The sequence below is a fragment of the Cupressus sempervirens genome, chromosome 5, assembly GCF_028749045.1.
Source record: "Cupressus sempervirens isolate cs-2001-9-10 chromosome 5, ASM2874904v1, whole genome shotgun sequence".
Taxonomy (NCBI): Eukaryota; Viridiplantae; Streptophyta; class Pinopsida; order Cupressales; family Cupressaceae; genus Cupressus; species Cupressus sempervirens.
Window position 1 is genome coordinate 540,754,523 of NC_143122.1, and position 27,247 is coordinate 540,781,769.

General features: G+C 35.1%; 1 protein-coding gene across 1 annotated transcript; it reads right to left on the minus strand.

Annotated features, from left to right (window-relative positions):
• Nucleotides 1-2,066: 2,066 nt before the first annotated feature.
• Nucleotides 2,067-26,991, minus strand: CLPP4 (CLP protease P4). Its single transcript, XM_089831760.1, has 2 exons — nt 26,522-26,991; nt 2,067-2,935 (listed from the first exon to the last, which is right to left on the minus strand). Exons 1-2 carry the CDS (start codon nt 26,920-26,922, stop codon nt 2,446-2,448), a joined length of 891 nt encoding a protein of 296 aa, XP_089687886.1. The 5' UTR covers nt 26,923-26,991; the 3' UTR covers nt 2,067-2,445.
• Between the last annotated feature and the right edge of the window lie 256 nt (nt 26,992-27,247).

Genomic DNA, 27,247 nt, shown 5'->3' on the forward strand with positions numbered 1-27,247 from the left:
ATAAAAATATTCTATTATGATAAAGATTTTAATTTTTAATTAATTAAAAAATATTTTTAAAAAAATCTCCATAGATTTTAGTTAAATTTAGAAAGATTTTATTGAAATAAAAAATTATGTTTTTAAATTAATTTTAGAAGGTGATGACTCATTTTAATTCTTTTTTAAAATAGAATTAAGTCTAATTTATAGAGTATTTTTTACTTGCATATAAAAAGAAATAGAACAGTAAAAAAAATTTAAATCTATATATTTATTTTTATTTTTTACAACTAAAATGATGTCATATCTATCTTTAGTTAGTAAATAATATTTTATTTAAATATCTATAATAGAAAATATAAATCTTAAATTATGATTAAGGTGTACACAAATATAGATTAAAATTATGGTTATTATTATTCTTAATCCTAAATGATAAAGTATGGTTTTAAAAATCATTATCCTAACACTATATCCTTATCCTAAGTGTTATCCCCAATCAAACCCTAGCCTTAAACATAATTCTAAAAATGATGTAAAACAATATTATAACCCTATTCCTATGGATATTGCTAAATACTAGATCTTAAACCCTCTTAATGGTAATCCCTATTCCTAATTGCTAAGTTATAACCTTAAATACTAACCCTAATACAAACCTTACTATCCTTAACCATCATACCAAGAATTGTGTAAACCCATAGTCTAACCCTAATTCTATACATAAAACTAACCTCGTGCCTAGCCATTTGTGAAAAGTACATCTGACACACGCTACCTATTGAATTTATACTTTATTTGATATCAAATTTTCAAGTCTAAGTTTAGGTTTTTGATTTTTTCTTTATATCTATATTTGAACCTACTCAATATAGAGTTTCTCTTTATTGTTTTCCTTAACTTATATTTACTTTCTTAGCTCTTTTTTTACATTTAAAGGATAAAAGTATTTACAATTATAATGAAATCCTAATACCAATGAAAGTAGTTTAATGTAAAATTATGTGAGTAAAATATAGAGAATAAGATCTTTGGATGATAAAAGTGAACGAAATGTCATAAATACTAACACATATCATCACATTTTAAAAATTGTGTACTCAATCAACTCAAGGGAAAAACATAATAGAGTTGAGTTGACTAAATTTTAAATTTAAATATTTCCAAGATGGTGGTCAAATGTACATCTATATGGTTGAGTTCATGACCACAAAGATAATCTTAGGAGGAGAAAATTCTTCACTTAGGTGGATATGAACTATACTTAATTGATGTATGCATATTTATGTAATTAATTGAATAATTTCCAACTATTTACAATACTTATGTCGATAAGTTAGGGTTAAATATGTTGAATTCATGTGTGCATAGAGGAAAATGCTACAAGAATGAGCCAAACTCAACATCATTTGCATGTTTATACATATATAGATCATCTTCCAAAAAGAGAACAAAAGTGCCTCAGAATTTTCATGGATATACAAATTTTAGCTTATCAATAATATGTTATTTTTCAATAATAAGTTTCTCTCAAAATTTCGTAGCATGTTTTACACTGAAGCTAAAATAAAATTGTTAAAATGCCTTTAAAAATAATATCCACATGAGATCTAAACATACCTCTTGAGTTAATGTTAGTTTCTCTTCCATACTATTAATTTAAGATTTCACTCACTGGTATTCTCAAATTTTTATTCTTGTTCATTTTGAATTTTTGAATTTCAAACTATTATATTTTATGTCATATTAAGTCAATTCCTTTGATCAAAACCTCGCATTTTCATCCCCATCAAATATATTATTCCCATCGGCCTATCGTTTGCGTACAAAAACGTGCAAATTTTATTTTATAAAGATTTGGCTGAGTTCTGAGTCCCGAATCTGAATTCGGCTAAAGAATCAACTGACCGACTTTAAACCATATAACGCAAACTCAAAGAAACTTTATGTTAACCAACATCGAACATAATGCCATGTAACTTGAGCATTGCAAGTATTAACTTCTGAATAAAAAATAAGATTAGATTTATGCTAAATTAAACAAGAAGAAATTAGAAACTTTGAATCATATCCAGAAATAACCCTTCACCAAAAAGTATACTCCATCTCCATTATTAAGTATACCCATAAATGGATAACTGTTGCTGCAATTGCATTAATTTGCTCAGCATTTTGCGGCACCAGCAACAAACCAAAAAAGTGCATTTATTTATGCATATCCCCCAAAACTCACTCTCAGCATGCAAAAGATGTTAAAAAAAAGAAAGATCCAACATGTAGTTTTCGGTTTCCACATCTAACTTCAAACTGAAAGAATCGTGTATCCAATTATGAAATGGTGTGCATTTTCTGATATTGGTGTGCATATACTACACAATGAATTGAAGTAGCGTGTAATTCGATGCCCATTAATATGTAAATCAACAGCTCAGTTCCCAGAAACTAAACTTCTTAGGAACATGGCTAATAGATCTCATCATCTGGAACTTCAGGTATCACCACCTTATCCCTACTTAAACCTTTGCTAAGATCTGGCCTAGTCCTAATGTCCTTAACAATCTTCGGCAGAGGTGTAATAGGTACGATGGATTCGCGATCAATCACTCCATCAATAAGCCCGTACTCCAAAGCTTCCACTGGTGACATGTAATTGTCCCTATCAATATCCTTGAGGACCTGCTGGGTTGTTCGCCCTGTAATCCTCTTTAGCAATTTAACCACATTTACCTTGTGAAACTTTATTTCCTTTGCTTGAATCTCAACATTAGACACTTCCCCACTGATTCCTCCCATTGGCTGATGCAACATAATCCGGGTATTTGGCATGGCAAGTCGTTTTCCCCTGGTTCCTGCTGCCAAGACTAGAGCTGCAGTTGATGCACATATCCCTAAACCAATAGTGGACACATCTGCCCTGCAGAACTGAATTGCATCAAAGATTGCCATCGCAGCACTGCAAGAAAAACCACAATGTTAAAACAGGAAATACAAAATCTTGAATCTCTCAATTTTGTAGAAAAAGGCAGCCAGTCAGTAGAGGGGAATCTTATCGTGCATCACAAGATGCAAAAACCACGGCAAGTTGCAAATAAGCAAATGGGCTTACAAACTTGTCTTTATCATGAATACTGGCATCGACTTATGAGCAAAGGGTTTTCTGTTGTTGCTAACAATCTTCTAACAGCTAACCTGAAAAGAAAGTTAGGGGTAGTTTTAACTTCTAACAGACAATGGGAAATGAATTCATAAGATGGTAATTCTCTGAACAACGTCACTCTTCTTGTGTTCCTTGTACAAAACATTTTGGTATTTAATGTAAATGAACTGTTTTGCTAGTCAGATGATGTTAATTACATGGATCATTAGTCGGGGCAGATGGTTTATGTAACAAATTACCAGATGTAATGCCCATTGGAAAGCCACACAAAAACTCAGCAAAAGAAAACCTAACAAACAATAATTATTTTGAATAATGCATTGCACACAACAGCAAATCCAACATGCACAATAGGTGGCATTGTTGCATGCAATGCCACCTGGAACTAACAATGCATGGAAGAACATGTCAGCGAGCACACAAGAAGGGAAGGCTAAAACAAAAGAGCATGAGGTGATCACATTAAGCAGGGAAAATGCATTCATAAATTATCTAATTCTAGCCACAACTCAATTAATAATACATGTTTCATTAATCTATAAAACTCCTGTATCCTTAAAGCATTAAAAAAAGGAAAGAATTGCAACATTAATCTTCTTCTTAAGCTTATCCAATTCCAATTTGCAAGATCATGGTATACAACCTGCTAGCTACTTCATACCATTTAAATCGCATGAGAGGCACGTAATTCTCCCTTGGCTTGGTTACATTCTTCAATTAAATGAACAGCAGTCTTTGGTATCCAAGCTTATTATAACCATTAACATAAAAAAATTACTAGATTATATTTGCCCAAGAAGGAAAAGAAGACTCTTCAGTTATAGTCTGTTGATTAGAGTAAATGACTAGAAAGAAAACATGACTACTTGTACCATGTCACCGACTTAGCGCATAAAGTGTAATGTTCTCTTTTCAAAATAGGATTTAACAATAAATATTAAGTGATAATAAATTAAATAAATAAATAATGATAAAAAAAAATAATATAATATAGTTACAAGTTGATTAAGTTAATAAAAGATCAAAAGATATATAATAAAGATTTGCGGCTCGCTCAACGTAAAAAATAAGAGGAAGGAGTTCACTGGAATCTTAAACGGGATACAAACTAATATTTGAGAAACAAGACATTTATTTGGAATAGATATTGATTGAACAAAGAATAATATTAAAATAATAAAAATTAAGAGCCAAAATATATATCTATATATTGCAGAAATTAGTTATCTATTAGAGTGAAACATCCTTTTTCTTGAGATTTAATATTAAATTGAAGTATTAAAAACATATACAACAAGAGACGCAAAGAATTGTAGTTCCTGCCATATGTGTCATGGTTATAGTATTGTACAATGTGGCAATAAAAGGTTGAGATGGAGGAATAAACTTTTTAATTTGAAGGAATGCAAAATGTATTAGAACAACATTCTTTATATCCTTTGATCTTTTAGAGGTTGAACCATCTTTAAACCGTATTAAAATTAATTGCAATTGTACATAGAACTTAAAAACTAAAGACAGTGGAGAAACATGGACAATTACATTTTGCATTAATGTTTGTAGTTGTTTGTAGTTGAATGCGAGTAGATAACTCTTACCAAGTGCAAAATTACTTCTTTGTGTCATTAGAATTTTAACATCAATGTCTTTACAAACAAAGTTACAAGCAGCTCTAAATGAATTTTAGAACAAAATGGATGTCATTAACTTCAAGAGTTTTGAGACTGGAAAGTGTCTTCATAAGCCCTCAAGAAATGTTGTTCAATTTCACTAAAAAAATCACGCATACATTACAAGGCAACACATTTGTTACATTACTGGTTTTTCCATGAGAAGTCTTGAGATAATAAATAAAATTTCTACAATATTAATTTGAATGCAATTATAAAATTGTCATAAATGTCTTATAATGTGTTGTGAACAAATGGATCATTGAATCTTGTGCAAGGTTAAACAATACCAACCAAAACCCTAACAAAAGCATAAGCATGTTATAACTAAATTCTACATATAGAAAATATATCCACAATTATAAATTGCTTGTTCTTTGTGTCTTGAAGTCTGTAGTACACTAAATTTTACTTTATTTTTAGCATGTTTGCAATGTAAGAAATCAGAAACCAATTGTTTATCCTAAAAAAAAGAATTATATGATTAAAAAACTAGAGAAATTGAAAATTACCAACAAAAATATTTTTTTTACAAATATTTAACATCAAATAATTGTTTATCTAAAAAAAAACTACAATCAATTGCCATCTTTATACATTATTAAATATTTAATCAACAACTTGACACCCAAAAATGATATAAGACATTTTAAATTTTAAATACATAAACAATAAACGTAATTGACATACAATAACTACCATTTTAAAATTCTTTGTAAAATTATTTAATTTTTAGTTTTTAAAATTCTTTATTACATTATTTAGTTTTTACTACTTTTAATTCTTTTAAAAGATAATGCTTTAAGGACAAAATGAATCTAAGTTAGTACATTCTATTATTATTAATTTGACTAATGGTAAGATAAAGTGTGGTGTGACATATCTTTTATAATATTTATATTAATTGCACAGTTAATACAAAAAGTTACAATTTTCATTGATTTTTTGTTTTGAAAATTAAATTTCTCCATTACTATATAGTAAGACCCAATAAAATTTCAATTAAATACTATTCTTGTTTTTCAAAAAAAAAAAAAAAATGGTCAAACTTTATAAAGAATTTAAATTCTCAAAGTCTTGAAATGATAAAGTAAACGTAGTGTCACGTCATCTTTTATGATATTTTCAATCATATTAATTGCACAATTAATGCTAAAAGTTAGAGCTTTAAATATTTCTTGAATTTTTAGTTTTAAAAATTGATTTTCTCCCTTACTATTATTACTTACTATTATTACTGAGAGCCAATAAAATTTTAGTTAAATAGTTTTTTTCCATTTCAAAAAATAATAAAAATGTTCAAACTCTACAAAAAAAATTTAGAACCTAAAAAAATACTTGAATCTTATTGGCTAGACTAATATATTTTATAGTTTTTAATTGCATCTAAGGGATGCAATAGTATTCTTGCATATGGCAGGAACTAAATATATATAATAAAATCAAATGAATATATCTACTTAAAACAAAATAGTGATCATTGATCAATGATTAGTGCATTATTTCCTTGAGTTACCAGCCATACATAAAAACCTGTTCCGTCTGTTTCTTCTACAATATATTAGGCTAGATAAGTTTCTTCTAACACCGTATATTTTCACTTGAGAAATCAGACATATTTAGATTGCAGCCCTCGGAGTATAATATCAGTAATATTAATACAAAAGTTGTCAATATAATAAAGGCTTCTAAATAAATTTATGTTTAATTAAATCATTAAACAGCAATTAAAACAAGAGAAGCAATGACTAGATTGTAATTAGTGTTAACAAGAGGCGGGTGTAATCTAAAAAGGGAAGAGGTGTGTTGGGAGAGAAGACATGTCTCTTCCACAAGGAGGAGATAAAAGAGAAGGAATATCGAATGAGATACGATCAGGGAAAAGGAGAAGACAGAATAAGAAAGAAGAGATTACAAACTCAGACCTCCGATCTGGGTATGGATATTATATACGACTAGAAATTAGAAAATATATTTGATACTCTGCACAACGAAGAGTCAGTGGGAAATCTATCATACTTAATTGTTGAAAAGCATTAGGTAACAGTAAGTTGGCTTAGTATGCAGTAATCTATATATAAATCAATACTAATCTACAAATATTATATCTGAATACTTTTAGGAATAAGGGGGCCAATGTATAGGTATATTTATACCATTGAAGTTAAGCCTCCTAGCCTATTTCTTAATCACTCGCTATTGATTCTTAAGAGGATAGGTTGGGTTTGTATAGAGCAGGGGAATCCCAAGATGAGATATGGGTAGGGTCCTGTTGATGTGTGTTTTGTGATAGTACCACTATTAGAATAAAATACCAAATTACCTTATCCTCTTTTGAGCAAAATCGTGTTTATGCTAAGATTGATAAAGATCATACAATAGACTCCAAGAATTTTTTATGACAATTCTTGACTGTGATAATCTCAATGGTTGACTTGATATGTTGGTATCACAAGGAGACTTACATAATTTCCCGAAGTCGACTTCAAATAATACTAGCTATGGGAGCTTTCAGATGATATAAGAAATGAGAGGACTTTTTTGGATTTTTCACAATATATACACAAAGTAAATGGGAGTAGGGTTTAGAGACTTATCCTAATCCTAAGATCTTGAAAGATAATTACTGCTACAATGAAATCTACCAAACTTTGCTTCGCCAAATTCAACAACTAAGCAAAGATGGTGCAAACTTCAAGGGTTGAGCAAATAATTTTCATACCACAATAAACACCAACATTACGAACAATGTGCATCAATGATAGAAGTAAAGCATCTACTTGAGGGCTCAGAACTAACTTTACAATGCACTTAAGAAACATCTAAGAACAAAAGGTATAAGCAAGACAATTTCACCATAACAACATTATCAATCACATTCATTTAAGAACTTGAAAATAAATTTATTCTAAGGGAGGGAACAAAGAACCAAAATACATCAAGAAATCACTAAGCTTTAATAACAACTTTATCATCTTGGAAACTCTAAGCAATAATATACAAATTCACTCCCTTAGAAATGAGAAATGAGCCCTTATATAGGCTTCAAATTACAATGGGTGGTCAAGATTGAAATAAAATAAATGGCCCAGATTTTGTCACCTCGTCCCTAATTAGAGTTAGGGAAAAAAGAGGGAATCTACAATTAATGAGGAGGTTCGCATGCACAAATTAGAAGAAAGCCACTCACTTAGTGGGGAAGTGGTCAAAGATAATCCATTAAGAAAGATTCTCATTAAGTAATTGATGTTCTTTTGCCCAGAATAGCCTATGCCTAGCTTTGTTCCTTGACAGCCCAAAATCTCTACAACACCATCTCCAACTCATCTATATAGGCACTTGGTGTCGCTTCTCATTTGAATTCCAGAATGGTTGTCTCTTTTGCATCTATTGATTTTGTTCTACAATTTGGCATTGAGTTTCAAGCCATGTGTGTGACATCTGAAAATATGTCAAAAGTTCTCAAAGTCATCTCTTCAAAAGAAACTCTTTGAGTTTTCCTCTTAGGCTATCTACAGTTATATCTCCTTAGTTATTCTTTGTGTTAACAAGGTCACAATTGTATTAAAAAATTCCCTTTTGAATGTTTTGTATCTTCTACTAGAATTGTCAAACATTTTTTTTTGCCATGAATCATGAATTGTACTAGCGGGCGAAATCTAGCCTCTCCTTCCCTTACTACTCCACCTTTAGACAATGTTTACTTGGGAATCTCCATTAAGGCTTGCAATTGTGAGATTATCTCCTTTTGGTAGAGATGCTCATCATCCCACAACTAATATATGTATGGTATCTTTTTGAAAGGATAGATAATGCCCTTTCATACATCTACACCAAAAAAAAATTGCCTCCCTTTGAATGCCTTCCACCCATACCTTTGCACCTTGGGTAATTGTTCTCATCTCAATGCTTTCTACTAACTCCGCTGGAAGGACTATAGGAGGAACAAATGTTTGGTTCTCTCTCTAATTGGAAGGGATAAACTTTGTATATAGTAACAGAAGGCCTTGTTCTCATTTTTCACTTTGTAGTACTTTTCTTCCCACTCCATCATCTTCTCCTTCATTGCTTGGGCGGGATCATCAAACTTCTCGATCATCTACTCCATAATGGCATGTCCTAGATCAAATGTTGTAATATTGAACTCTAATGGGGTGATTTGATCCTTAGCTTTATCCATTGTGGATTCTGCAATTTCCCAAGTCCTTGACCCTGATGACCTTTCACAATTTCTTTGTTGTACCCTTTTCCTCCAGTATCGACTTCCTTCTCACAACTTCCTTGCATCCTTTCCCACAACCAACTTGAAATGGAAACATGTTGATCATAAACTAACAACCATTCCTATTCCTACATCATCCCTTCATTGGTTTCCTCCTCTGTAATGGGCTTTCGGCTTTTGTGACACTAACTTCCATTTCTAAAGTGGTAACTTTTGCTTCTATGGTAGGAACTTATGCCTCTATTAATTCCCTTTCTAATATGACTACAAGGCCTTCCTTACCAGAAACCTCTTGCTCTTGATTTCTCTATTGGGCATATTCTTGACAAGCATTAATGCTTTTGCTATCTTGCACTAGCCGAGTCCTCCAATCCCCTTGTGACATCCTTCTCCTACTCCTTTCAACTTCTTCCCTTGTGCAAAGCTCAATCTCTTGTAAGCTTGGTGTCTTCTTGGGTGATGTTGGTGTTATCACTACCCTCTACTTTTTTGGGCAAGTTTTTCACAGTGCTCGTCAATCCTCTTCCTTGAGTGCACCTTACAGACAATATTCTTTCCCTTTTCTCATTGATGGAATTTCTCCTTCTATTCTGACTACTAATGGTTGCTTAGACCTATCATCCTGCAACCCTAATGTCTCATCAACTGATTAGTAAAGTGATATCTATTCTCAGTTTACTTAATTGATGCTCAACCCATTCTTTTGCAAATTTCAAGACTAGTCTTGACATTGAATCAAGATCTAGTATTTCCCTCCTGGACCAATCATATGGTTGGGTGATATCTCTCTCTTTCTCATACCCAGAGTAGATCACATTCGTATCTTCTTCTACTTGGTCTAGCCCTTAAGTGATTTTGTATGCCATGTTCATATTGAGTGGCAACATGTAAAGCATCCTCTTTTTATTCTCATATTCATCTACAGTGTTTGCCCAAAAATCCTCAAGATACAAACTATGTTGGTAATTTTCATCAGCTACCACTTTGATTTGGTTGTAAGGATCATAATTTATTCTTGTTTGGTAGAGCGCTAGATGGAATGTAATTCATCTTCTGACCTTTCAAATGCCTGTATATATAGACATATTTCAAACTCATCTCCTATGGTGATTGGAAGTCCCAAAATTTCTTCTTTTTTTGGAAGTTGTTGTATGCAGCAGGCTGCCTGATGACTTCCAACAATGCCATCTTATCCGTTGAACACCTTAGAAGTTTGTATGGCTTGAAAGAAAACCCTCATAGCCTAATGTAGGAGAAAGTTGGGAACTGGATGAAACATGATCTATAGTTCTCAACCAATTTCATTGTCTCAGCTAAAGGCCTTGTATGGAAGCCATCTTGCAAAGTCCTGACAATACACATAGCAAAGGCATTGTTGGCTCTCACAGAGTCATCCATAATGTAGAGCTACAACAAGAGATAACACTCGTACACTTTCACATAGCTTGAACCACTTCGTATTGGCCCCTTCTACCTCACTCAATCACTTGTCTTCTTGGCTAACCTGTATATAATAACATAGGAGCTCATGTAGAATTTCCCTGGTTGCTCCAAATTTGAGTTCCCATTCAAATTATCACTGATCATTCCAGGCTAGTCCATAGCTTTGATTCCTTTGGTCACTGCTCAAAGAAGTACTACATCTAGGTCCCAAACATGTAGGACTGTGGAATTCCAAATCTCCTGCTTAACATCATCACCAAATCACTATACTCTCGTTGAAGGTCCAACCAGACCATCTATTTAGGCAATTTAGAATGGTGACATCTTCCGTAGCCATTTTCAATTGGTTACTTCATCACATTGGTTAACCCTGACAATGTACACTCTAAGTGCATGTTCTTTTGACTTCAACACTATTGATTTGTAAGTTGGAATTCCAAAAGCTTCTGAAATCGTCAGCAGAGAAAGGTATAATAGAACCTTGCCATTTGGGTCTCTAATTGTTCTATCTTCTGAAATATAGTGCCATGCACATTCCACCATCAGTTTAGAATGTTGAATGGTTAAAAGAAAGCCAGTCATAGCTACAATTCCACTTTTGACTATTTGGATAGCTAAGTATGGGGGAGTATGATCCTTGTAGCCAAACATTCTTCTGTCGAAATCATTTATGTCGAGGCCACCCAAATTCATGTCACCATCTTTCAACTTTCACAAAATCTTGGACTCTGAATAAAACGCTCTCTGTTCAGTCTTAATCAAACAAAATCAATCCTCTAGTAACTGACAATCCCCCTACAAAACAAAATAAACAACATAAGAATGTACGATGAATATAAAGTAGATTAAATTTCTTAATTCAGGGAACAAATTCCAATGTTGGAGGAGAAAATTTTGAAGATTTACTATATAAAACTTCTTGCTCTAGGAAGAGACTTTCTCTCTCCAAAAATCTTCAATATTAATAGTATTTGAAATGATCATTTTATATCATGTTACCTTTCCATATTTTTCTTACTGTGCTAATTTATAGAGTATAACTTTTTCCATATAAAGATTAGCAATTATGTCTAAAATACATGGCCTAAGTGATTCTGCCAATTACAGAAGGTGATAGAAGCTTTGAGCTTGAGGAATTAAGTTGATCTAAGTGTTAAGACTAGCAATGGAATGAAGCTAAGTAGAAACCAATCAATGTGCTTTTATAGGTAGCTCGTCTACAAAGTTACCTTTTTGTCTCTATTATGCCACAAATTGCATATGCTGCAATTATCAGGTTATGTTTTTTGCTCACTTTAGTTCCCACCCAATGTAGCATGGTCATTTTAAACCATCCTTCAACTTTTCCTTCACTATTTTGCCAGTTTCTATATTACAGTCTATCCTTTCTTACTAATGTCATGTTGTCTATATAAGTTTGAAGCATTTTCTCTAGCATGCCAACACAACACTTGAGCATCCACACAATATGCCACCATCTTGTGAGTTTTTATTTTTGAATGACTGGCATCTCAGCCAGCTGCTTGATCTTGTCATAAAATTCATTTGTTCGAAATAATGTCTTCTGTGATTGAATGTGTAATTTGAGCTTCCTCGTGGACATTTTGCAGAAGTTTTTTGAGTTCTTCAACAAATGTAACTTCCTCTATATTTTTTGCTCCACTTTGTAGGTTACACCTTCATTACAGAAACTTCCTATGATTAAATGTTGTACTCTCAATCAACATCCTTGAATCCTCGTTCATCTAAACTCCCTCATGTCCCTTACAACATTTAAATTGATTTTTTCATTTTACTGTTATTTTGGAAAATAAAATTGTATGCAAGCTGCTTTTCCATCATTTGTTACTCCCATCAGCAAGGAAATGTTTGCCTCCTCTTCTCATTGGTAAACATCTACATCTATACATTTTCTTCCTCTTATATTCCCTTATTCCCTTATATTTATTGGCATAACTCTTTGGTCACCATCACTTACCACCGCTTCTTTAATTAAGAGCACACTAGCATGTTTATCCATGTAGATCAGAATTTCAGCATCTATAGATTTATTTTGATATTGTAGTTTTTAATTCTTAGACATGAACATTATGACACAAGCTCTGGGGAAGTTCAATGTTTATATACACGCAAACAGTAATGCAAATTAGTATCCTTCGTCATCCTTGGTTATCTTTTAATTCCTCGGTTTTTTTCTAGATTTTCTTTAGTTTTGAATGTTGTATGATTGCTTTACTTTGGGGTGAGTTGATTAGTTTATGTTTTTGTTGAATTTGAAGCTGACTGTATTGTTCCCCCACAAAGTTGTTCAAGTTTACCTACTGGTTTTTTGTGTAGTTTCTGGCAATGCTTTGGTGTTTGTGTCTAGTGGCCCATTAGTTGGTGTATCATGGGGATCTGATGCATTAAGTGATTAATGATTATGTTAGGATTGGACTAGTCTTTATTTCCCTCGTATCAGTAATAAGTGTGTATCATGGGGTTCTGGTGCATATGAGCGAGTAATGTTTGTGTTAGAGACTACTCTTTATTTCCCTCATATCAGTAATAAATGAAAAGTGTGTTCAAGTAGATAGATAGAAGCAAGAAGGCTATTGAAGATATCATTGGAAAGCGAAACTGTCGTTCTTGTGCAGATAGTGCCTTAGAGGAAGGGAAACAGAAAGGTAAGCAGAGACATACAAAGAAGTGGTGGGAGGTGTTGAGGTGGCTCCTTAGGTTGCAGGTTTCTCAATTCTTGAAGATAAAAGAGGCTTGGGGTACAGAGGAGGCAATGGAATGGGAAAAAATGGTTATGTCAAGAGTGAGGAACCCAAAAAAGGAAAGGATGGTAATCCTCTTCTCTCCCTGAATCTTGGTAGTTCTCCTCATCTAAAAACTGATGACAAGCAGTGAAATGAGTGAAGCTCTATAAACCTTAAATGGTTTTTGATTTTATAGAAGATAAAATGAACCTGCTAATATGAGACTTGGCATCCAGGAAAGCAATGGTACTGAATGTGGAAAAAGTAGCCATTTTCATAAAAAGAATGGACCTTCAGGGATAAACTTTATATAGAATACTTATTTGAAGAGCCACGCTCAGGTATGTACCTGGGCATACACAAACTCACAGGTACGTAATTAGGCATACCAGGTACAGGTGTGGGACACCTTAAGGGCATACCCGGTAACTAAGGTTTCAGATCGAAACACCATGTTTTTTGGGTAGAGAATATTGTGGAAGAAGTTGAAGATAGATTTGAAGTTAGTTTATCACACTATCCACAGACTAAGAGAAGGGATTTGATTTTACTACAAGCAATATTTGATGCCTAGTAGGAGATAAGCGTAAGAGACGGGATTTGATTTTACCACAAACAATACTTTCTTACTGTTAAAGTTCAGTAGCTGCAGGAGCTATCTACATACCTGTGTGTTTGCATCAGTATTATGGCTGAGATATTTGCTATATAAAGATAAGGTATAATCTCTTCTACCGTGATCTCCATCCTTTCTTATGGTTGAGTATTTTGTGACTGTAAAAAGAGTTTTCAATGCTGAACATCATCTATATGAAGTGCCACATTCTTTGAAGACTATGAACAGTCTTCAGTGTTGCAGACGAAAGGCCATTTGTTTATGTGGACGGTGACTTAATTCTTGCGTAACTATGTTGTAATCTAAGAGACCCTTTTCTTTTGTAACTGCTGGCTATCAATTAGTTACCATCATGTATCGAGAGAGTCTTCACGTGGTTGTTAAGACAGCAAAGACAATATAGCATCATCCATTAGTAACTGTTGCAGGGCATGGCCAATGTTATCATGAAATCATATCTGCAGCCTGCTGTTGATTCATGTGTCTACCATGTTCCTCCTCATTACTGCAGACAGCTATTGTAAAAGTCTCTTTCCACACTATTATCTTTACTGTTAGCAGCTCATTTCTCACTGGGTCCCCTATCCACTTTATGGAGAATCTCGTTTTGTTGGTTCAATGGCTTTGAAGATGAAACAGCACATTTCTGCAACCGTCACTGATCATTCTAATAGAGATTGGAATGCAAGAGGAATCAGCATATTGAATGCGATTAGCATTACCATGTTTTGGTACTGGAACGTTCAAGTCATGTATGCTGTGGAGCCTCTCTGTTGTGATGACAGTGTATTAATTCCAACAAGACAGGAGTTATGCATTTTAACCCTGTCAGGTTTCCTACATCTCATTAGGGGTTACATCTCTCCGTTATCTTTGTCTGTTATGCTGGCTCGGTGTTAAGCCCATGCATCCTTCTTGATTCTGGAATGCAGAGTAATTAATATACAAATGATTGATCATCATGGTGTGATGCTGACTCAGAACAGTGATAGTTTTGGTCAATATTATCATTCTCTGTGTAATCATCATTTTATTAGTTTTGTTTATGTTGGCTGCGATTCAAAAGGAGCAGTTCATATTCTTTAAATGTTTGTTATGTGACAACAATTGGCGATTGTAGCTGCAATACAGATCTTTATCTCTAGAAATATGGGCATTATTATCGTTATGGTCACCTTAAGCTGAAGAGGACATTTATGATAACTTGTAATATTAAATATAAAGACATGTGTACTACTACATGCATTGAGGCATGGAAATACGTAGAGTTGTATTTAATATAGAGAGTTATATTTTGCGAAACTTAAGAGACCTTCGGTTGTAATGTGAAGAGTCTCTCCTATTGTTATATATATCGCATCAGGTACAATATTGTACACTTGGAACATTTTATTATCAATAAAGGAGATCTTTTGTTGTGTGGCTGGGTTTTCCCATTCATTCTAGAAGGGTTTTCCCAGGATATTTCTGTGTGTTTATTCGTATTCTATCATTTTTGGCTCTTTCTTATTGCTTGTTATCTTTATTCTCAATGCTCAAAATTCAAAATGGTATCAGAGCCAGGTTAGATAACAGCAATTCTAAGAGTTTCTCTTGTTATTTGTGTCCATGTCTGTCCCTTTTCAATGTATATTTTTTATCTCAGCTTACTGTTTATGGTCATTGGATCTTCTTGGGTTAGCGGTTGATGCCTGATCAAATAATATGATGAATTTGCTTCTTCCTTGTCCGTCTCTGCCAAGTCTTAATGTGCAAGTATTGTTAATCTGTGTGCTTGGCTGAAGTTACTTATCTGTGTGGATGCGTCTGGCAACAGTTTATTATGTAGCCATGTGCACCTTTGTTTTCCTCAAAACAGTTAATCGTCTTAGTTCAGTTTTGACTGGAATAACTGCGAGGTAGTAGTGAAGATTTTTGTATCTCGAAGCAGATGTCCGGTTCCTCATTTTGTGTTATGATCATAGTTTTTATCAGTGAGCGGGGGGATGTTCTCTTTCTAATGCATGTTGATGTCTGAAAGCGGAGACTCCAGTTCAGGGTATTAAAAGTTTAATGAAGTGGTCAAATAGCAGCAGAAGCCGACATGTAAGTCTTGGATGCCCAAACACGTCTTCTGCCTCGCTGCCAATGAGAATCTCCAGCCAGGGGACATTGCATGTACCGCTCCAAATTCTCTTGTGGTTACGCTGGAATGAGTACTGGGAATAGAGGGAGGAAAACTCAGATTCAGTTCTCCTGTTCGATTTGCTTCTCTGAATTTACCGTCATCGTCTCTATTTCATTCATTGACCATTTTGTTTTGGTAACTGTCATCTGACTGTATTTTATTTTCTGTTACTCTCTATGATCAAGAGTAGCTTCCTTTATGTGGATTCTTTGTTGCATCTCCTTATGTCTTTGTGGCAAAGTGCATATATTTTTTGTGATGATGTGGCATCGTGGCTGGCATTTATTTGCTTTTCAACTGTCATTTATGTGCAAAGGTGGTTCTCTTTCTTCCCATTGGTTTCATCATTTTTTGAATGCATTCACTATCCGGCTCAAAATGTAAGTGCCGTCTTTTTGCATGATGTGTGTGTTGATTCATCTAGAATCAACAACTCATTATCCATTCTAGTAACAGTGATCTTTTGGAATCGATCGGATTTTGTGTTGTGATTCTATCATGTGTATCTTTGGAAAGAGGAACATCTGTGTTTGGTGCTGAGATTGTTTTGTCCCAAGTTGCTCTTGTGATGTTCGAGCTATGCCATTGGTCATATCTGTTGTTGTGGGAGGTTATGCACTCATTCTTTTGTTTGCTTTGTTTCCAGCATCGCTGATATTGTTTTTGGCACCATCAATTCTTATCGTGACATCTCACGATGCTTTCATGTTGGTGTCGTTTCATTTATGTATGAGTCTGTTCATATTGGTAACAACACATTGTATTTAACGGCTCGCTGTAGTAACTGATGTCCGCTCACTCCTAACGGCACTTGAAAGTCTTTACCCGTAAGTCTCTTTGGATTAAAGCGATGATTTGATTCATTAAGCTGCACATTTGTGTGTTGCGAGGGTGATCGTTTGTTATTATTCTGGTTTGAAGATAGTGTTCGATCGCTCATGATTCTCAGCAGACATTCGTTGTTGACATTATCTATGTGATCATCATGTGTTTTTATTCTGTGGTGTATGGCAATCATAAGTGAAGAACAGTATTATGTATTCAATATATATTGAGCAGTGTATCTCTTTAACAGTAGAGCTATGCGTGGATCTCCTGACAGAGGTGTGATGATTATTACAATTAACAGCAAGATTGTCATTACGATCTGAACAGCAAGTTTTACACAGTATCAATGGCGAGTCTATGATCAGGTATTGTTTTGCCTGAACTGATGAGCATTGTAACTATACAAATCACATGCAATGGCCATTTTGTACTGAGTTTGGCATGGTGTTTTGGCGCCTGATTACCCATTCAGGTCACTCTTTTTGGATGTCATTTAAAGAATTTCCCTGCTGTGGATTTTCCACACCATTGGTGTGAGTCTGCATTACTATCATGGCCTTATCCTGGCAACTGCAACCTGCATTATTGGAGCTCGGCATTACCTTGTGAGGTTGTGTTTTGTTAAAGCATAGCAGTGTTGACATTGGGCTGGAAAGAGCACATTGTTGTATGTAGTCTTCATTAATGTATCTGCTGCAAGTTGAGCCTTATAGTAGTTATTCACAGGTTCTTTAATTAAATTGTAATTTATTTGAGAGTTTTTAAAATAATTTGCAAATACCATAAATGCAAACCCTTGCCTTTGCTTGACATTTCAGTTTGTAATCAATTGCATTAAATTATAATATCGTTAAAGTCACAAGGCATTGAAGGTCAAGAGCTGTCTCGTTCATATTTATTTTTCATAACAACTGTTTGCATTAATGTCTAGCTGTTGTAGGTGCATATTTACTTTGTGTCTTTATATGCATTTGAAAGGTCAAAAGAATTGCAATGGCACTATAGTTCTTTGCCTAGACATATTGGTAACCATTTGGAAGTATTTAGATCGCATTTGGCATCATTTCAAGCAATCGTTATCAATCTGAAAATAAAGTAGGCTAATTATTGTGATAGAGGGTCTTTTAAGGCTGAGGTTTGGTTATGGGTGTTGACCCAATGGCAAGACATATTGTCAATTAATGACAAAACACTTAAGTCATCCAGGAAGGTCGGTTAATACTACAACCAAACTTTCCTTCAGTAAGCATGTCTCACTGTAGCCCGAGCAAATTGAGTATATCATGTGTTAACCAAGCATTATCTTATGAATAGGTATCACAGAATAAACCAAGTTCTTAGTGTGAACCAAGTTCGCAATATTCGTCTAGTTCCTAGAATGAAATGAGCATCCAGTTCAAGTCAGACATGATTAAGTGTCACCCGAGTGCATAATATTACCCGAGCATCCAGTGTTACTCGAGTGCCAAAGTATCACCCAAGCTCACTGTATTGCCCTAGCATCAACATTCAGCCGACCTAAAGTTGTTATTTGATTATTATAAAGAAGCCTCTTGTTTGAGCCGACTTGGAATGGAAATATTGTTTGATGGATATATAAGAAAGGCAAATTGTTTTGTCTAAGAAGTGAATATGTATAGAATATAAATAAGTGAGATGTAAGCAAGGAAAGGAAGCAAATATGGAAAGCAAGAAAAAGAGAGCAGATTGAGTAAGCAGGCTACCAAGCAGTATAAAGGGCAGAGCAGAGACATATCTATCACAATCAGGTGATTGAAATCTTCAAAGGATCTATATCAGCAAATCAGTTGCAAACAAGGATCATCCTACTTATTGCATCCTAACAATTGCATCAGGTAAATCCTCTGACAAGGTGGACCTAACAATTCTTTGTAAGATATCTTAACAGAGTACATACTTCATTGTATTGTAAAATCCAATCACAAGGTGGACCTAACAATCCTTCATACTCCTAACAGAGTAGATTACTAGAAGTGATCGATTGTAAGCTCTAATATGCCAACTTTATTACTGCAGTAGTGAAGCATTGTGGGTGTCATCCCCACCTAGTTTTACCTTCTTCTTAGAGGGTTTCTAGGTTACCAAACATTGTGTCAAAGTGTTGATTTATTTATTGCTTTATGTTCATGCATGACAGTAGATTAGATAATCTAATGAAGTAAAGCAATAACATTCTAAGTGAAAAAGTTTAAGTGGTTCCTGATTCACCCCCCCCACCCTCTCAGTAACGTATTTTTCATTACATTTCCAACAATTGATATCAGAGCAAGGTTCTCGTATCACAGGCTTAACAGCTTGAGAGTAAAGATCTGAGGAAATGGAAGTGTATAAGTTAGAGAAAGCTATTGAGAATGACAAACTTGATCTACATATGGCTATGGAACAAGTCAAGAAACTCAAGGAGCAACTCACTCACTCTCTAAAGAGAAGAAAATAATTCGCTATACAGATGAATGACAATTTGTGCATAGAAGAAAGAATAGAAGACCTCTGCAGAGAAAGAAGTTCAAAAGAGGCATATGCAGCCATAGAAGATCTACTAGTAAGGAATGCTACTCTACAAGAAGTAAGAAAATTAAAAAGAGAACAAGAAAGTCACTCGGTCAAGCTATGTGAAGTCATGGAACAAAAGAAAAAAGCAGTAAATGACAAAAAAATGGCAGATGAAGACAAAAGATTACTTGCAACAAGATCAAAAGAAAAGACCAATGAAATCCAACGGCTATCACAACATCAGGCAGACATGGAAAATCAGCTAGATGATGCAAATCATGAAATAACCAATCTAAGGGCAGTGAATGACAGACTCCAGAATGAACTAAGAGCTGAAAAGAAACTCAATGAAAGAAGGTTGAGGTCACAAGAAAGTGTGAATCAATTGTATGAACAAACTTTGAGTAGACCTAAAGGCACTACTAGCTTAGGTTATACTAATCAAGGAGAATCATCACAGCAAGGAGCACAGAAGAACAAAAGGCCTACATGTAACAATTGTGGAAAAATAGATCATACATCAAACGTTTGCTGGAGTAATACTATGCAACCTAAGTTCAAAGGTCATTGCTATAATTATAACAAATATGGACACAAGAGAAATGAATGCAGAATCATATCAAAGTTTGAAGGAAAATGTTTCACATGTCACAAGCATGGTCACAAATCTTCTGAGTGCAGATCAAATCAATGGAATCCAAATAATTAGCAAAATGGAACCATACAAAGAGCATTTATTGGTTGGGATTACAACACATGGAGAAGATGTCATCTATGTGGAGAATATGATCACATTGGAGTAAATTGTGTAAGAACTCACTTCAGAAAAAGACATACTAATGTGAGAAGTTATGTATGCAAAAAGATAGGTCATTTAGCAAGAAACTATATGAATCAAGTTACAGCAAATTTTGGCGACGAAAACAAAGGGAAATCAAAGGTTGAAGAGATCAAAACTCAAATGAATTAGAAATGGGTAAGGAAATCAAAGGAAAACACAAGGCAAGACAATGAAGCTATTGTGATCCAAAACAATGAGTTGGGTGAAGCATCCACATCCAACTAAGCAGTCAAGGAGATGGTTGGAACTGAGAATTCAAGGAAGATCCTACATCATTTACAAATAAGTAAGAAAGAACAGTGCAAACCTGCATATTCAGATGCACAAGGTCAAGCAAGGGAACTATGTTTTAACCAAGTTAAAACCCAGTTGTAACTGAGCTGTCAATCATCTCCAAGCAAAGCCAAGTCAGAAAACAGTTCTAACCGAGCTTCTCAATGATTGGCTTATGTCGAGCTTAAGTTTGAAGACCATGCTGAGTTGCATCTGAGCCAATCAGGCAAGAACATGGAAAGCATTCGAGCATCAAAGAAGAATGCATGTAAGTTTGGCTCTCTTCTAGTATGTTTGTTTTTCTATGTGCAAAAGTTCTTTCCTTCTAAGGGCAATGTGGTCTAGAGTAAGGATAGACCAATTATATACTAGATCAATGATTTCATAAATGACTTAGGAGAAAATTTAGATGGCATTATGGATGTATATTTTGGGAATTTTAAGGAAAAGATGCAGAATAGCTATAGGATTCCTCAACAGCTGGTTGAGCAGTATGAACAAGATATTTGCTTCCTAATTGACAGTCATAACACTCATATTCAAGCAATCATACCTAGGATAGCATGGGAAAAAATTTCGGGTTATGAAGTGCATATTGATGATACCAAGGATATCATTGAGGCTCTATTGAATGAGCCAGCTGACCCTAAGGCTACATATTTTGGCACCTATGAGGAGGCTAAAACCAATTTATCTCTATAAATAGAGATCCCTCAAATTTTGAAGAGAGGATAAAAATAATGGAAAACATTCAGAAGAAATTAGACAAGAAGGATGACCCTCTTATGCTCACAAAGAGAAAAGGGGAGGATGAAGAAGAGGAGGAAGACCAAGAAGAAGAAAAGGAAGAACCTCCAAAGAATAAGGGGAAAGTGATCGAATCTGCACCAAAGAAAGCTACCCCTGTGATCACTAGAGCAAAAAAGTCGACGAGAAAATTGAAGCTTCAAGGTGATGATGAAGAGGAAGAAGAAAGTACACCTATCATTCAACTAAAGAAGCCCCCACTATCCTTTGAGCAGCAGTTGAAGAGATTGAAGGAAGGAAGTAGCATGGTTGGATTCAAATATATCAGATATGAATCCAAAAGCAAGGAGGAGCAGCAGCAAATAGAGGATGCTTTAGTTGAAAAGATGGCTAGATGGAAATATTATCCCAATAAGCTGAAAAGCCAAGCTCCAGAAGTCCTACTTAAGGCAATGACACAAAGATGGACAAATGCTATGAAAACAAAGAGGGGCATCACAGAACAAACGTGGAAAAGTGTCATGCCACACTTCACCAAAGAAGAAATCAAGGAGGCCATGACCACGCATGAAAACAAAAAAACTCTTAGATTTAAATCTTTTCAAATTTTGTCCAATAATATAGAAGAGGTTGTTCAGCCCACAACAAAGTTGTGAAAAACCATTTTTGAGGAAGATAACAAGGTAGATAAAGATGAAACTCCAAATCTACAAACTATAGAAGAATTAGATTCAGAAACGATGGCAGCTACAATAACAGCCTCTCTACCCACTTCTCCAAGCCAAGTCATTGTTCCATCAAGTGTAGAGAAGACAGAGAATAAAGAGGAGAACCCAAGTAGCAACCAAGCAGCAGATTTTGACTACCTCTGGGGTAATTATAACCAAGTAAAAATCAGACAAGGATGACACAGTTGACAAAGGAAGCAAAGAAGAAACTAAGAGTCAACCAAGTGGAGAAGAGAAGAAGGATGAAGACAAAGGCAAAGATATTATACTTTCTCCAAGTGCCAAGGGAAAGGAAAAAGAAAAGATTTTGGATGAGATTGACCTTGATACAGAGATTGTGATTCCAAATTAGGATCAATCTAATCTCTCTGTTGAACAGATGGAGATCTTGAGCGAATTATAGAGAAAAAGGGCTCAGTAGAGGAAACTGAAGGCAAAAGGGGTAGAGGAGAGGTTCTTGAAGACATCAAGGACATATTTTTGGATGTAATGCAAGTTGAGATAAATAATAAAGCCCCTATCATTGAGCGATTAATTGATATTGTACATAAATTCAATAAAGAGTTAAATGGTCAAGAAATACTTCTACAAAGGGCAGAAAGAAAATTTAACAATAAAGTTTTGGAGAATGTAGCAAAGAAGATTGCCATTGATCAAGTAGAATTGTCCACTCTCATTGCTACATTAAAGGGAGTTGTAAATAATGTTGTCTCTTTATTAACAAAAGTGTGTGATACTTCAAATTTCACCAAAGAAATAAAGGACAAACTGACCAAGATTGATGAAGACTTGAAAAATAGTGCTAGTGAATTAGCACTTGACCCTAGTTCCAGCTCCAATTATTTTGTGAAAGTCAGTTTTTTGACAGATTTACAGGCCGAACTACTAAGGAAGGAAGCCAGGATTAGGGCAACAATATCAAATAATCAAAGTATGATACTTCCTCACATGGATGTGATGCAGAAACATCTTGCACATGCAAAGACACTAGTTCATGATACAAATTTCTCAGTTGCAGATCTCATGATGGAGTTATCAGCTGAACTCCAGATTGAACTGCACATTTTGAAGGTATTGAAAGAAAATTGGGATAAAACTATGTCTTCAATTTTGAAAGTGCATCAAGATTTCCTCAATCATTTTTGTATAACCTTATAAAGATATGTTTATGGCATTTGTAACAAAAACAAGGGGAAATGTGTAGTAGAAAATGTATAAGGAGAAACATCTATGAATATGTAGAAGAATATGCACAAGGGAAACATATATGTATATGTATATATAATGCAAATGTACAGATGGACAAAAACAATTTTGAAAAACACAAAATTCATTCAATTGTGACCGAACCACAGTTTTTCAGTTCAAACCGAGTTGCAGATCCAATTATATGGAAGGGGGGAGTTTGGTAGAAAATTTTGATAAGAGTTTTTTTTTTGGATTGTTGATAGATCTACACATGTAAGTGTTTTTGTCACTAATGCCAAAGGGGGAGATTGTTGACCCTATGGCAAGAGATATTGTAAATTAGTGACAAAACACTTAGTCATCCAATAAGGTTGATTAATACTGCAACTGAGCTTTCCTTCAAATGGCATGTCTCAGTGTAGCCCAAGCAGATTGAGTATATCCTTTGTTAACCGAGCACTAACTTATGAACAGGCATCACAATGTAAACCAAGTTCTCAATGTGAACCAAGTTCACAATATTCGTCAAGTTCCTAACATGAACCGAGCATCCAGTTAAAGTCACACATGATTAAGTGTCAACCGAGTGTATAATATTACTCGAGCACCCAATGTTACCCGAGTGTCTGAGTATCAACCGAGCTCACTGTATTGCCTGAGCATCAGCATAACTCCCAAGTGCATAGTATGACCCGAACATCAGCATTTAGCCGGCCTAAAGGTGTTATTTGATTATTATAAATACAACTCTTGTTTGAGCTGACTTGGAACGGAAATATTGTTTGATGGATATATAAGAAAGGCAAATTATTTAGTCTAAGAAGAGAATATGCATGGAATATAAATAGGAGAGATGTAAGCAAGTAAGTAAGTGAATATGAAAAGCAAGAAAAAGATAGAGCAGATTGAGTAAGCAGGCTACCAAGCAGTATAAAGGGCAGAGCATAGACATATCTATCATAGTCAGGTGATTAAAATCTTCAAAGGATCTATATCAGCAAATCAGTTGCAAACAAGGATCATCTTACTTATTGCATCCTAACAATTGCATCATGTAAATCCTTTCACAAGGTGGACCTAACAGTCCTTTATAAGAGCTCTTAACAGATTACATACTTCATTATATTGTAAAATCCTTTCACAAGGTGGTCCTAACAGTCCTTCGTACTCCTAACAGAGTAGATCACCAAAAGTGATCAACTGTAAGCCCTAACATGTCAACTTTATTACTGCAGTAGTGAAGCATTGTGAGTGTCATCCCCACCCTAGTTTTAACTTATTCTTGGAGGGTTTCTAGGTTACCAAATATTGTGTCAAAGTGTTATGGTGTTGATTTTTTTATTGCTTTATGTTCATGCATGACTGAGGATTAGATAATCTAATGAAGCAAAGCAGTAACATTCTAAGTGAAAAAGTTTAAGTGGTTCTTGATTCACACCCCCCCCCCCCCCCCGCCTCTCAGTAACCTGTTTGTCATTACATTTTCAACAATGGGAAGGTCTGGTCTCCCAATTCAGTATGTTCCAATTTGGTCTTTGTTTGGCTCAGATTGGACTTTTTTTGGGCTTTCTACCGTCACTTTGATTTTCTTGACTTATTCTTCAACATCTTTTCCACCAATTCCAAGTCCATGTCAAATGCTATAGCTGCCTTGAAATAATCAGTTTTTCCTTGATATTCTCCAAATAACCCTTCCAGCTCCTCCAGAGAAGAAATTTCTAGCTCCGCATTTTCTTCCTTCCATAAGAAAATTGATTTTTAGAATTTTGCAATGAACTTTAGGCAAAGATTGGCATATCCACTTTGTGACATTTTAGTCTTTCCCCAGTTTGCAATAGGACAGCAGTGGGCGTGTTTTCCTCAATCTGTAGCAACCATGTCAACAATTCAGTCATTCTTTCTTGCCTTGTCTCTATTTCTATCATGGGGTCTCGGGAAAAAGTCTACTCTTTCCTCCTTTGACGTGTTACTTTTATTTTATCATTATGACATACACCACAGGCTGAAAGAATGTTAGCTCTAATACAATTATACATTTTTTTCGAACATCGAATCGCTAACTTACATCCCTGAATTGATTAAAAACGCACCACACTGGAATATTTATTTTACTGAAAACATAGAACTGGATTACAAGGATAAATAACAGCATGCAACCACGCCTAACCTCCAACACATGCATTGGCCTGCAAACAACTAACCAAAACAGATTGACTGTGTACTGTGTACAGTTGTGACAGGCCACCAAACATTTGACAGAAATCAAGCGAGAAAAAATATCATCAGCACAATTGCAGCCCCTGGAATAAATAGCCAAAGGACAATAGGGTCTTTTGTCCACTCGTTTCAAGATTCAAGGGATTGTTTTCTCAAATTGGCTAAGAACACTTTTGCAGAAATATAACAGTCAAAAAGAAGAACCTTCTAATAGCCAAACACCTCATGTTATGGCACAAAAGAGGGCCCAAATCCCAACACACCCATAACCTGGCTGCGGTCTCCATCACAGCAAATGCCATGTCTGAAACTGACAAAATTCAACAAAAAAATTGCCATTAATATTATTTATTTGTTATTGCTAACCGCTTTAAGGAGCTTTTTGTCTCCAGCCTATCCATAAAATTAAAAGAATGGGCTTATGACATGCTGCAAATAAACTAATGGAAAGAGGACGTTACATAGGGCCTACGTTAGTCCTCCATTCAAAAAAATTGTTCTTAGTCGTAGAGGAAGATCCGTATCATAAATGTCATTAAGAACTGTTGAATATCAAGATGGAAGTTTCAAGGAATCCTTACCAAAGCTCTTGATTTTTTCTACCTAGTTATGATCAAGTTGAGTTCGGATCAACTCTCTTCCCAACAGTATAGCAGGGACACCAACAAGCCAATTGATACAAACCAGTGCCAGTATGCTTTGAGGAATCATGAAATGTCAATTAGGAAACCTGCTCTAAGGGGAAAAGCGCAATGTTACAAGATTTTTTTTGCCAAAGCTCTTAATTTTTCTACATTATTATGGTCAACTCTTCCTCCAACGCTATTTCAACAAGGCCTACAGGACAACCGATATACTAGCCAGCCCCAGTGACCCTAGAGGGATCACAAAACGTCAATAAGCAAGCTTGCTCTAAGGGCGACGGGTAGCGAAGGGAAGTGCGAAGCAACCGAGCAATGAGCCGCCCATACGGGGTATGCAGGGCAATGGGGTATTGAGCCACTTCTTTCCTATCTTTGCTCAAACGTAATTCAAATTTCCCAATCGCAAACATAAAAATTGATGTAATGTTACTAAAACCTAGATATTGATACTCAGCTAAGTGTATGTGATTCTGGTAGAGTACAGCAGAATATGAATAAACAAGAAAAGGAAATAGCAATAGAGAAACAAATCAAACATACCTATATGTACCACCACCACAATTAATGAATAGCCTGATGTCCCTACTTCGGCTTTGGGCATCCAAGAGAAGCAACTGGCTGACAATAGCATCTGCCACAAAATCATCCATGTCGTTGCCCAACAGCAGAGTTCTATCCTTCAACAGCATACCCATCACATCTCCTTCGCCTGACCTTTGTGCCGGTACAACGCTCTGCTCTGCTACGACACCGCTCGCTCGATAGGAAAAGGGAGAGAAAGAGCATCCCACCTGGAGGGTCTGCCTCTTTCCTAATGCCGGGCCGGTGAAGACATCATTCTTCTGTGGCCTCAGATGCACGCCTCTGGTTGGACTATAGCCACAGATTTTGGCTTTGGGATGGATAAGAAAGGCTGAAGAGCAAGAGCCCAGCGACCCCATACTCTACTTCGACGTTTTTCTTCCCTCAAGCCTGCCTGTTCCTTGAACAGCTTTTGAGCTTCTTGGGGTATTGTTTCAGGGAGGCTTCTTAGGCAGTATAATTTTTAGTCCCCGCCTTGCAGAAAACTAATGGTTTTGGTGGGGGCAGGGACTGGTAATTTCATCTGCAGTAAAAATATCATTTCCTAAGGTTTGGACATGAATAATTTTTTTAATTTATTTTTGTGACCTAATTTCTAATTTTTTTAATTTATTTTTGTGACCTAATTTTTAATTTATTTTTGCTAGGGGTAATTTTTTAGAGAAATTATGAAAAATAAAGATA